General features: G+C 38.7%; 1 protein-coding gene across 1 annotated transcript in view; it reads left to right on the top strand.

Moving 5' to 3' along the window:
• Window positions 1-12725, top strand: part of C6H10orf90 (chromosome 6 C10orf90 homolog) — a 71111-nt gene that overhangs the window by 31669 nt on the left and 26717 nt on the right. Inside the window, exons 3-4 of the mRNA XM_063306155.1 lie at window positions 6894-7187; window positions 11553-11746. Of these exons, the coding sequence (XP_063162225.1) occupies window positions 6894-7187; window positions 11553-11746 (488 nt within the window). The remainder of the gene's footprint in view (window positions 1-6893; window positions 7188-11552; window positions 11747-12725) is intronic.

Here is a 12725-nt window from a genome sequence, read left to right as displayed (position 1 = left end):
TGAATGTCAGTTCTAACATATACTTTTAGTGCAATAAAGTCTTCTGCTTTTGTTCATAGAAAGACATATAGATGTGTTTACCACTAGGCTGCCTTTTTAACAGTGCTTCAATCTATTTTTCGTTTGGATTTAAACATATTAAAGACTATCCCACTTAAATGGCCAGTCAGATTTGTCTGTGTTTCTAATGCTGAGGAAATCTGGATGTGTCCATCTATTTGGCTCTGGGTATAAGCTTCCATGATGTGCCAGAGAATCCGATCCCAAGATGGCATGCAGAGGACAACTTTGGGGATCTTCAGCAGAATATAAATGTATCCTTACAATATTACAATGCATCTTCATCAGAGCCAGCCCAAGAAATTTTGCAGTGTAAGACAACAGAGATTCTCCCTATTTCCATAGTCTGTAACTGACCAGATTGATAAATGAGATTTTCTTCAATACTTGTAAGGGGAAAATATGCTTCCTTTCAAATAAGGGCCACAGGTTAGCATACGGCATGCAGGGCATGCTGTGCAGAAGCCACAGTTTGTCCTCCAGCAAAGGAACAGTTCGGGTTCAATTGCTGCTGCCCCTTCCCACACAACCTGACAGCTGAGGAAAATATCTCATTCTGCTTAGCAGCAGGACAGGCCCTGATCCTCACTCCTTTAAAAAATTACTTTATTCAGGGCAGCAGCCAGCCAGAAATAAGGGACTGACTATATTGTTCAGATCTCATGGGAAGAAGGAAAGCATAGTTTTTTTCTTCTCCCCTCTATCTGTAAATTAGCTTTCCCCTGCTGTGCTGCATAGTGCTAAATTGGTTCCAGCCTGCAATCTGAGCTTTTATAGCTTTATGGTGAGGAACTGAAGGAAAAAGGAAAAGATGTCACCTCTCCTATCCTCCCTCTTAAAATATTGTTGTAGAAAGCAGAAAGCTTATTTTTTTAAAAAAACCCAAAGACTATGATATGCATCCTCCCCGTACTAACACTTCCAGCCCTCATGCTTTCCCCCAGGATTACTAACTAAAAGTTAATAAGAAGTACCTTATTTCTTTTAATATATAGAAGGATATTCATAATAGTTAGATGCATATGAGAAACATGTAACATATATGGAAGTGTGGAATCCTTTTAAACCAGAGTATATCATAATCTGACATACCCACAATCATATCAAGTATTTATTATATCTAACCTATCCTTCATCCTTGCTTTTACCAGGAATATGTATAAACTTATAAACAAAACTTAACACAGTTTTATAGTACAGTGGAATAAAAGTAACAACATAAGAAATAGAAAAAAATACATATACTACTGTACAGTACAAAAGTATGTTAACTAGACTTCTCTAATTTACTGCTATCAGAATTATGTAAACTAGCAAAACTGAGAGGATTTGGGGTAGGCTGGGTCAACTGGTATTAGCCAAAGCAAAAAGCACTTAAATGTATGTGTTTTTGTTCACAGTGCTGAGTGACCATCATATGCCTGGGCCTGGGGCCCTGAGTGTGTGCAGGGCCCTGCTTCCTGGTTATGTTAGTGATTTGGGTAATAGTTTCTTGGCTGCTTGTATTTAACTTTCATAATGTTTGTTGTTGTTGTTATTATTATTATTATTTTAATTCTATTCATCCCCCTGAGTCACTCATTGAGATGGGTGGCCATATAAATAGGATGTATGAATGTATGGATAAATATGTTGTTTCTTGTTTTTATCACACATTTTCTACTGCCTTATTTCTTGGTTTTGGACTACATTGCTACAATCAGATTCCTAAGTCACAAGCTTGCAAATACCATGTGTGTATGAACTGTCACTAGTCTAAATTACTATGCTTATCATGCGCTCATGCAATGTAATTCTTTCTCGGTGACCCATATTGTACAGAGATGCAGTGATAGGAGATGGGGTGGGACCCTGGGGTTTCTGTTCTTTTCAAGCAAGAATAGAATTACAATCTGAATCAACTGGAGCCAGGTTTTGTGGATTTCAATATGTGTGTTTTTTAATTTATTAGTTGTCTTTATTTGATAAAATATGTGAGATTCAAATGCTTGCCACCTTGATGAAACCAGCTGATGTGAGACAATGTTAATATTGAACAATTGATGGACACAGGGCACTGGGATCTACTAAGATCAGGAACCAGGTCAAATTAAAGGGTTGGTACAAATTATTCCAAAGAACTGAGTCAGCATGAAATTATGCTGATTTAGCATTTTGACCAGTTTAGAGGTAAATCAGCAGTAGGTTACCAAAAGACAAGGTCCTGGCTTCAGTGTAAGGACAAATGCCAGAGAACCAGACAGGCATAATGCAGGCCTGGTGCATGTGACTACAGTAAGTGTGGGGCTTGCTTAAGAGCCAGGAGCTAAGCATAGGCAGGGAGAATAGTGGCAGGGAAGTGGGGAGTAGGCATGAAGAGTGTGGCTGCAGGAAGAACAGAGTGGGCAAGATGATGAAACAGGAGAAGAGTCCAGAAAGGAGAGTGAGAATGTCTCCTTGTGTGTCAAGTTCACCAGAAGCAGAGGAAGAAAGATATGCCAGATCAAGCAGACCATGGTCAGAGAAGTAAACTAAGGCATCTAGTGCTGAGGAAAGAGCTGGAATCTCTTTTGCCTCCTGAACCTGGTGGTGCCTATGTAGATGAGCAGTAGTTCTCCTAGATGCCAGCAGCCAACCAAAGAGAAATCACCAATGTGGAAGGTGCCAAGCACTGACCTGGGGCTCTGGGCACAACAGGGAGCCTGCAGACTTGCCCCTGGTTGCAGAAAAGTTCTCCTTTTGGTGCCTTTCCCTTCTGGAAGCATGGAACATGGAAAAGTAGCAGGAATCGGGAACAAGCAACAGGAGGCACGCTGCTTGCTTGTAAGGCGCTGGCTTTGGTGGGGCACAGGGCCTTCAAGCTGTGGCTGCGGAAATCTCCCCTGCCTCTTGCAACCCCATTGGCTGGGCAGGCTTCAGTGTTGGCAGAGGAAGGATCTGGCAGTGTTGGGTCTGAGGAAATGGAGAGTTGTGCAGTGCCTGAAGGGTCCCAATTCACCTGCATTTTGAAGCCTGTCTCCTGGGCCATGATACAAGGTTACAATGTTTCAAGAGGTTGGGCAGTAATGCAAGGAAGCAGCAGGCAGAAGGAATGGGAAATGAATAATGAGGCAAGGGTGGGAAGAGGATGAAGCAGCAAATAAAGACAGACAAGGTCATCAAAAGCTAGAGACTGCTTTTTTGGAAGCAGTTATAATTTAGGAAGATCAAAAACCCTGAAATTTGAATCAGGTAGAACCAAACATCCTTAATTCTTCTTTGTCATTTTGGACTCTTATTTCTGTGTTATTAAACTCAAAAATTTACAGTTCTGCAGCCTTCCTGCCAGTTCAGAAACTAAACAGTGTCTGAGTTTGAATACATACCTTCTCTCGGGCATGGCTTTGGTGGGGCACAGGGCCTTCAAGCTGTGGCTGTCTTTATTGTCTCTATGAAGTCACTACCCCAAAGCAAGGAGGCAGAGCCAGGATGAATAGACTCAGAGGGTTTCTGCAAGAGAGACCTCTAGATTTTCACCCTACAGGGTCAGCCATGCTGCTATAGTATGCCCTCCCCCAGCGAAAAAAACTGATGCAATGAAATGTTTCCTGTCAGTATGGAAATAATACTGCCACCAAAACAGCTTGTCAGATGGGACAACAGGATAGAAAAGTAAGTTCAGGTTTTGAAGATACTGTCACTTCAATTGCTATATTAACATGGCAGATTGTCTAAGAATTGTAAGCTACCTGTGATTTTTAATTAATGCTCACATTAAGCCGTATTTACCTCTTATCTCATGGTACGTCTATGCCATCAGTTTCTATTCCACAATTCCTCAAGAGGAGTTTGAAAATGGCCCGCAATTACAGTATGTTCACTGCTGTCAGCCTTGCAGCTCTAAGCACAAGGAAGAAAAATACCTGAGGTAACACAAGCCTTGTGGTAACAAAACTCCTCTCTCCAATGTTTTACACATAAAGGGAAAAGAATAAAAACCCAACCAATCTGGGCTTTGTCCCCTGCTGAATATCAGAAGAAATTTTGCAAGAATCTTGTCACTTTTAATTCTGTTTATTCATTTTGGTCTTAAGGCCTTTAAGGGATATGCTAGGATGGCTGAAATTCAGGAACCAGGAGAAAGAGCAAGGAAAGCATTGCTTCCAATGGGGAAATGCCCGACAAACCTCCACAGAGCTCTAGAGCAAAATTTCAGAGCAATTCTTTCTGTACAACAGCTGAACTGGAAGTAAATCAACTCAGTTACCAAAGGAAGACAACAACTGGGGATCACAGGGAGCAAAGCAGATCTGGGAGTGGCACAAACATTTTGGGTGGAACTGCCTTCAGTGGAATGTAGGCAAATACACAATGCCAGATCATGCCATTCTGGCATAGCACCATCTGTAAAACTCTCCTTTCAAAGAAATTTTTCCAATTTGGTTCTGCTTTATTGATTAGGTTACGTTGTTGTTTCCATGAAGTTTTGTGTTTACTATTCCTCCCCATAGCACACACCTTTCTGCTATCACCTGTTTTTTTCTCAGAAAAAGCCACTCTTCTATGTCTCTATGCTTTAGTTTCCAAAAAGCATTATCTTTTACAGTTCCACAACATATATGGATTGTGCAGTCTTGATTTTAGACTTATCATACGTAGGGGACAGGAAAATGAATGATTATTTAGAATGAGGGTTCCAAGTGAGTGGCTCCAGAAAACTTGAACCCACTCTGATTGCAGAAAGGGTCTGTAGTGAAACCATCACAGTTTAATAGAAATCACAGCTGGAGAGAACTGCTCTTGCCAACTAGAATGAGCTTCTTCATTTTTTTTCTTGTAAAAATTGTTTTATTCTAGCTTCACTGCTGTAATTAAGGGCCAACTTACTCTAATTCTATTACCAAAAAGGTCACTGAACCAGCTAGTCTCCTTGTAGCTCCCACTGAGAGTACATGAAAGACATGAAAGAGACACTATATTATGTTTTAGAAATTGGGAGGAATAAAATAGGAAAAAAAGAAAATATATGGAAGAGGAGAAACTCAATCCCTCTTACAGGAACATTAGCATAGCAATTTAAGAAGTACCAACCTAGTGCCAACTGATGCTACAATCAGCTTGGTAAAATGTCATAATGAGCAGATTTGAGATGTGTCATCTACTTCTATTTACCAGCAGACTCCTGAGAGTCACTATCAGAAAGCAAGTGCAAATTAATCATTCTGGGAACAGATAATTAAAACTGTAGGGCAGGAGCACATCTGAACACAAGCTCAGCCTAAGAATATATTTTCAGTTCCAGAACTGAGTTCACTGTCTTTTCATACAAAAACTCACTGCTACAGTAGTTTTTTCCCAGCCTTCTTCATTTTAGCAGTTTGATTATTTTATTGATGAGACAGAAAGCTTATTTGTTACACCAGTGGATCCAACTCCACTTTCTGCCCATTCATATTATATAATAACAGCAAATATTATTTGAACTCCAATCCCTATGAAGCCAAATTAGCACTATTAGCACCAAATTTGCAGTTTTGGATTAACATCAAAGGTTGGAAAGTTATTGTTTATTTTGTCATACTTTTTCTACCAGGATTAGGGACAAGTGAAGATTCTGCCTCATATATCAAAATAACTTGGCTGGCAAAATGCCTTTAGGATGCCTTAGTTGGTAGGAAAGACACCATGTCAATGGACTGTCAGATCCTTTAGTCAAGCAACACAGCTCACCCAAACAGTATAATCAAGTAATCCCTTAACTCCCATACCTACACACAGGTACACAATGACAAGCATACTCATATGCTAACCTAAGTTTAGAGGAGGGCATTTATATCTGATTATTCCAATTTACTTAGAAGAGAAGTACATTTAAGTACAAGTGAACTTTGAAGTTTATTATAGAAAGGGGAAGTCACAAGCCATACAGTTATGAGTGACTGACAGTTCTTCACAAGGAGCAGCATGAATGTTGGTTGAATAGGGTTTTTTTATGTATCTTCTAGTTTTATATGATTGTGGCAATTGTTCATTAAATTACATGTTAAAATGGTCTGAGATTGCCACTGATGTCACCTTCTGCTCTTTGTGTTCCTAAGTAGCACGAAACAATTCTGGGCTTGGTAGGGAAATACTGTATGACTCTGGCAAGTACACCTTGTCTTTTGACAAGAAGCTCAGCTGCTTTTTCCTGGATAAACCCTGCAGAAGAGTCTCAGTTCCAAGAATCTAGGTTTATTCATCTGTTTTATATTGAAATCTCATTAATCAGTCATTTGGGCTAATGGCCATTTATTAATTTATCTTTTATTCTGAATCAGAGTATATCATTCACTTAATCTCACATTTCCACTCCAAGAAGCTTAACAGAAAGATATATACATTGTGATAAATTTCTGTTCCCAAAATAGAGAAAGCCAATCTGTAGCCGAATGCCTGAGTCAAACAATGAGCCACTGCAATATGTTTATGAAATAAACTATACCAATAATGTATATTTTATGAAGCGTATCTTAATTCTTGACAATTATTTTCCCAATGGGTTTCTTAAAGTTGTAGCATGTACAATCTTGTACTGTGGAAATGGAAATGAAATGTCGGTGCTGCTTAGGAAGGCATTAATTTGTAATCACAGGTAGTCTTGTTAGAAAAGAAAATAACGTGATTAAAAGCAGTTTAGGGAGCAAGGAAGTGAGGAGGCTAATGATCTCACACAGTTTTCTAGTCATGGTGACACAGCACCACTACTTTGAAATGTGGGACTATATTAATGAATTAGATCTTGAACTAAAAAAAAAAATGCTGTTTTGTAAATGACACAAGGAATGTGAAATGATAATTTCAAGCATGGTTTGCAATTGCTTAATTTTTAACAGATGCACATGGATTCTCAGGAAGCAACAGAAAACAATGCAAGAGAGAAAAATACCATGAACTTGCATCTGCTTCCTTTCTGGAGCAATCATCTAAGAAAGAATTAATAATAGATGGTAGGATTTCTTTGAAAGACAAACATCTACCTAAAGGCATGTCAGAGTCCAAAGACAGGAAAGCCCAAAGCTTTCTAAAACCACAAGTATCTATTTCTGATCATGCACACCATATCAAGGTTCTATCAAAATCAGAACTGGATGAAAATGATAGTAATGGGAAAGATCCGTACCCCAAAGGTAAGCCATAGCTTCAGCTATAAGGAGTACAGTTTTACATTATAATTAATTGGTACAGCATTGTACTAGGAGGATTGTCTGCCACTGTCTACTTTGAAATGTTGTTTGGAATGCAATGGATTCCCAGTACATTTATATAAACTCAGGAGGCTGTCCGTGGCCTATAGCAGGGGTTCCCAAACTCTTCAGCTCATCAACCCCTTCGTGAAGTTTCAGAATGTTTATCTACACCCAAACATTTATTATATGAAAATAATAAATACTATTTTAACTAATAGTATTACTAGTACTACTACTACTACTAATAACATAATAATAATGACAACTCAAGGCCTCTCTCACTGGCAGCTGACCATCCAACCCTGGGTAACACTGTCTTACTGCAAGCCACCTCACCTTCAGGACTAGGGACTGGTGTGGAGCTCAAAAGAGAAACCAAAAGATTAATAGACCCCAATTGACCTTCCATCATTTATTGACCACCTATTGACCCCCAGCCAATTTTGACCCTCTTTTGACCCCCAGCCATTTATTAACCCCTTGGATAGTCCCATTGATCTTGGGGGGGTCAGTATTGACCACTTTGGGGAACCCTGGCCTATAGAGATCTCAGAAGAAATAACCACAAAGTGAAACACATAATGCAATGTTTTCTAATTTATTGAATCTAAAACTTACAGACATTCCAGTGAAGTTTTTACATGCAAAACATTTAAGATATAAGCATCTTTTATAATAGGAAAAGAAATTCTGTTTACAGTGTTTTCAGCTGAAAATATCCCCTTTGGTCAAATTATTTTTTGGAGATAATAGAGACAGAAGCATTCAAAATCATGCTAGGTACATTATCTTAAATGCTGTTACTAAAGCCTGCTTTATATAGTTTTATGTATTTATCAAACAACAGCTACAGGGCATACAAGACATTTTTGCTTTACCATAATATTAGAAACAGATCTCTGGGATGATCATCAGGATCATTTACATTATCCATGAAGGTTTTTAGCTGAAGAAAATATTTGGTTTTTGCAAAACTCTTTTCAACGGCAAGTTGTTTCAAAACTTTGCTTAGCAGACCTATGACCAGAAACAGTGGGTGCAAGAAAAGATTTGCTACTTTTGCAAAACAGGTACAGAAAACATAGTTTGCTTATTTGTTGGTCCAAAAAAGTACCAACTTTCTAGCACACACAAAATAGTTTATTTGCTGCAACTGAATCTTTGAAACAGTGTGCTAGGTTTATTGTCAGTGTGATAAGAAAGGGACATCAGCAGTGCTTAATTTGTTATTCTAATTAAATCTGCATTTTTAGTGAGAGGCTCATATAGTATTTTGCAAATGGCTGTTTGAATTTCAGACACAACTCCCTCTCTAAATTAATAAATTAAGAAAGTGTTGATCATAAAAGAACAGTTAAACAGGATAATAAATAATGAAAATAGTCTAAAAAATCTGACTAGATTAATTTATAATGAATTAATATCATGTTTTAACATTTAGTTTATTAGTTTCTCATCTATTAGTAATAGCACTTTAGGGGGTATAATTGCCAGAGAAAGGATAATGCAGAATATAAGCATATTCTATCCATCATTAGCGAAGCAACTCAAGTTGGATCAAAACATACTGTATTTGATATTAGGAATAGAAATGTGAAAGAAGTATGCCATGAATTCTGTTGGGTATTCTCCATCCACTGGACTTTGTACTAGATGAACATTAGTAGCAAATGAAGCTTGCTATCGTATGTTTTTTTCCTCATCAAAGGTCAACCAAAATTTTTGCATCTAAAAAAGTAAATGGCTGCTGAAAATTGCATGCAAATGGCAATTACTTATAAAAGGAGCTTCCATCAGAGGAATTTGCATGTTAAAAGCTGGATAGAATGCTGTGTGTCAAAGGACTAAAGCAAAATTATTTGCATTAAAAAAAAGTTGAGCAATTTTCATTAATTGTTATATAAATTAGAAGTTGCATAAAAAGCCTCTGTGTTATACAAATTTGCAAACATAAATCGTTATGACAATTTACAGTTTAAAACAAATACAGAAAAACTGTCAGTCTAAGATATTGCCTAACTAACGTGAAATGGATAGTAAAATAAATAGGATTTTTCGCAATTTTCATATTTTTCATTAGGAATGTTTAAAAGTAGCTAAGAATATGAACTGCAAGCTGAGCTTTCTGATTCAGATCTCTTCCCCCAAGAAACTTACTAGGGGACCCTAGGCCAGTGTTATCCCCTCTTCGTTTGGTTAAAGTACTTCAGCCACAGGGGCCCCAGAATATAAGAACACAAGAACTTAAAAATGGCCCTGTTGGATTAAGTCCCATCACCCTAGTCCAGCATTTTGTTTCTGATGAAGGCAAATCAGATGCCTCGCAGTGCACCCAACCAAGAGATGGAAGTATATCCCTCTGATGTTGTTATCTCTCAGCAACTGATACCTGAATTTTGCATATTAATTATTTGCTACATTAAGAAATGCTTTCTTTGTCTGCCCTGTATCTCCTTCCAAACAGGTTCACTGAATGTCCACCAGTTCTAGAGTTTTGAAGAATGGAGAACTTCTTCCTATTCACTGTCTCCATGTCATGCGTGATTTTATATATCTTGGTCATGTACCCCACTCCTACCCCATCATCTTCCTTTCAGACTGAACAGTTGCATAGGGAAGGCATTTAATTTGTCTTTTTTAAAATCTGGAGATCAGAACTGTATGCAGTAATCCATATGTGAACATTATTTATTTATTTATCAAATTGGTCACCGCCCATCTTCTCCGAGTGGAGGGACTCTGGGTGGTCTACAATATAAAACAATAAATATATAATAAAATTTCAATATAAAACACACTATAAAACAATTCCACAGAGCTACCAAATATAATAAAATCCAGATGGCTGTGGTCTCATTCAGTCACTGTATAGGAGGGGCACTTCAAGGCACTAGCCAGCCCCAAGTATGACTTCTCCTCCCTGCCCCAAGCCCGGTGGCAGAGCCAGGTCTTCAACTTCCTCCAGAAGGCTAGGAGCGATGGGGCTAATCTCATCTCCGGGGGCAAGATGTTCCAGAGGGCGGGTGCTACTGCAGAGAAGGCCCGCCTCCTGGGCACCGCCAGATGGAATTCTCTTATCAACGGGATCCGTAGCATGCCCCCTCTGCATGATCGGGTAGGATGGGCTGATGAAACGGGGAAGAGTCGGTCCTTTAGGTAACCCGGTCCCATGCCATGTAGGGCTTTATAGGTGATAACCAACACCTTGAATTGGACCCGGAAGCAGACTGGTATCCAATGCAGCTCGCATAGCAAAGGTGTTATGTGCGCCAAAAATAGCCCACACAGCTGCATTCTGGGCCAGCTGAAGCTTCCGGATACTCTTCAAGGGTAGCCCCATATAGAGCTCATTGCAATAGTCTATATGGGAGATAACAAGGGCATGAGTGACTGTTCAAAGGGCTATATACCATAAGGACATTACAGAGTTACAGATTTGGCATTTTTATTTTCAGTCCCTTCCCTAATGATCCATAGCATGCAGTTGCCTTTTTCACAGCTGCTGCATATAGAATTTACATCTCCTGGGTGCTATTTGCCATAACACACCAATATTTTTTTCTGGTTAGTTACAGACATCTCAGAAGTTAGAGGCTTTTTGCCCTAATGTGTTTCACTTTAGACCTACTTGAATAGAATTGCATCAGCCATTTGGATGACCATTCGCCCAATTTAAAGAGGTCTTTCTGCAGCTATTCTGGAGTGGCTTAGAGATCAATAAAATAACATGATAGCATCTGCCTTTAGACTCACCATTTAAAAGTCATAACAAACAGCATACAAAAAGGGGAGTGGGGAGGAAGAAAACAATAAAAAGGCCAATGAAAATTATACTTCTTATAATGACTAGATGGAAACAATTCAATAGGCTTGAGTGAATGCCTTTGAGAGGAAACTAGTGGAATCTGGCCTCAGTAAAATGGATGGAAAACTACTGCTTCCATTCTGTCTCCTCCCTGCACTCAGAAATAACCTGAAAAGATTTTGAAATATGTAATATATAGATTCTGTCGTTTCATTTTCCTCCCGGTATATAATTAGTTAAACACAATAGTCCTGGTATACACCCAGATTTAGTGGATCTCCAGCTGAAGGAAAACTTTTGTAATACTTGTGTTTATTTATGAAACTTTGTTATGATATGACTTCCAGGGTTAAACAAGCACAAAACTCTACATCCTCTGCTCAACAATTTCATGTACATATTTCTTTTAGAGATGCCTCCTGGGTTTGAAAATATCTAAAAGAACCCCAAAACAAATTGGCTACCACCCCTTAACAAACAAGTCTCTCTGTCTTTCTAAGGTGATTACAAATTGTATGGCTCAGCTAGCCAGTCCAAGGAACGTAAGATAAATGTGAAGAAAGAGTTGATCAACAGGCTAACAACCTCTGCAGCCCATGAACCAGATGTTCCTCATGAGAAATATGAAGCCTTCCAATATTCAGAGGTCTGCTTTGAGCCTGGGAAAATTCCTGCAAGCCCACTGACTCTCAGGGTAAAATATCTACATACCTTGCTAACTCTTAATCTTAGTATGGTTATTTCCTTGGAAACCCTCTGGAGGCAAAAAGACATTTTTTGCTCCTGTATTTTTTAAAAGGAGCAAAACAGTGAAGTTTTATGAATGTGTACTTATGTTGAGAAACATTTTGCTTACATGATACATTGAGAACTGAATTTGGAAGTGACTTGTATACATCTTCTGGTATCCTGGTTTACCCCTGCTATTTTTTGTCTATGTACTTTTTCTTACCATCTCCCTCTCCACTATTTACAAGTCCTATTGATCTTGTAGTTCCCTTTAACTCTTGATTAGTGTGTAGAAGTGAATTCATATCCTAGAAATTCTACACAATTAGCCCTGAGAAAATGTATCTCTTCCCCAAATTCAGAATACTGAATATTTTTCAGAGGACAGAGCAATTATGTAAAGTGGACAGAACCACGCATGGTTAGAGCCAGGATTTCTGTCCCCCCCACCATTCTGAGTTTGTGGGGGGTGGTCTTTGGCTTTTGAATTATGTTAAGCATATTTTAGAGATTATATTACAATTCCTGTGTGTTTTCCTGCTCAAAATAGCAGAAAACCAACTCATTTTCAGTATCTGAGGCCGAAGCAGGCTCAGGGGACTACTGTATGTGTGGTCCAGGGAATTTGAGCTGTTCATCCTGGTTTAAATGGCACATGCAAAATATAGTCCATTTAAGTGATATACCTGCATAAGATATACAAGATTGAGTAAACGGAATGGGGCCTTGTATGCCCACCCTGCTCCTTATTTCTTCATACATACTGGGCTCTTGCCCAATCAACCATTTTTGAACAAGGATAGACAGGGGCATATGGGAACCAGCAAGTTATTTACTAAATCTAACTTTCCCTAAGCTGAGAATTGCATTCTTCAAAGCTAGATGCAATATCCTTCCATCTGCACTACTTCAAGGCAGGTATAAAAAAATCCCTATAGCTGAGT

The sequence above is a fragment of the Candoia aspera genome, chromosome 6 (genome assembly GCF_035149785.1).
Source record: "Candoia aspera isolate rCanAsp1 chromosome 6, rCanAsp1.hap2, whole genome shotgun sequence".
NCBI classification, from domain to species: domain Eukaryota; kingdom Metazoa; phylum Chordata; class Lepidosauria; order Squamata; family Boidae; genus Candoia; species Candoia aspera.
This window is presented reverse-complemented; position numbering and strand designations above follow the sequence as displayed.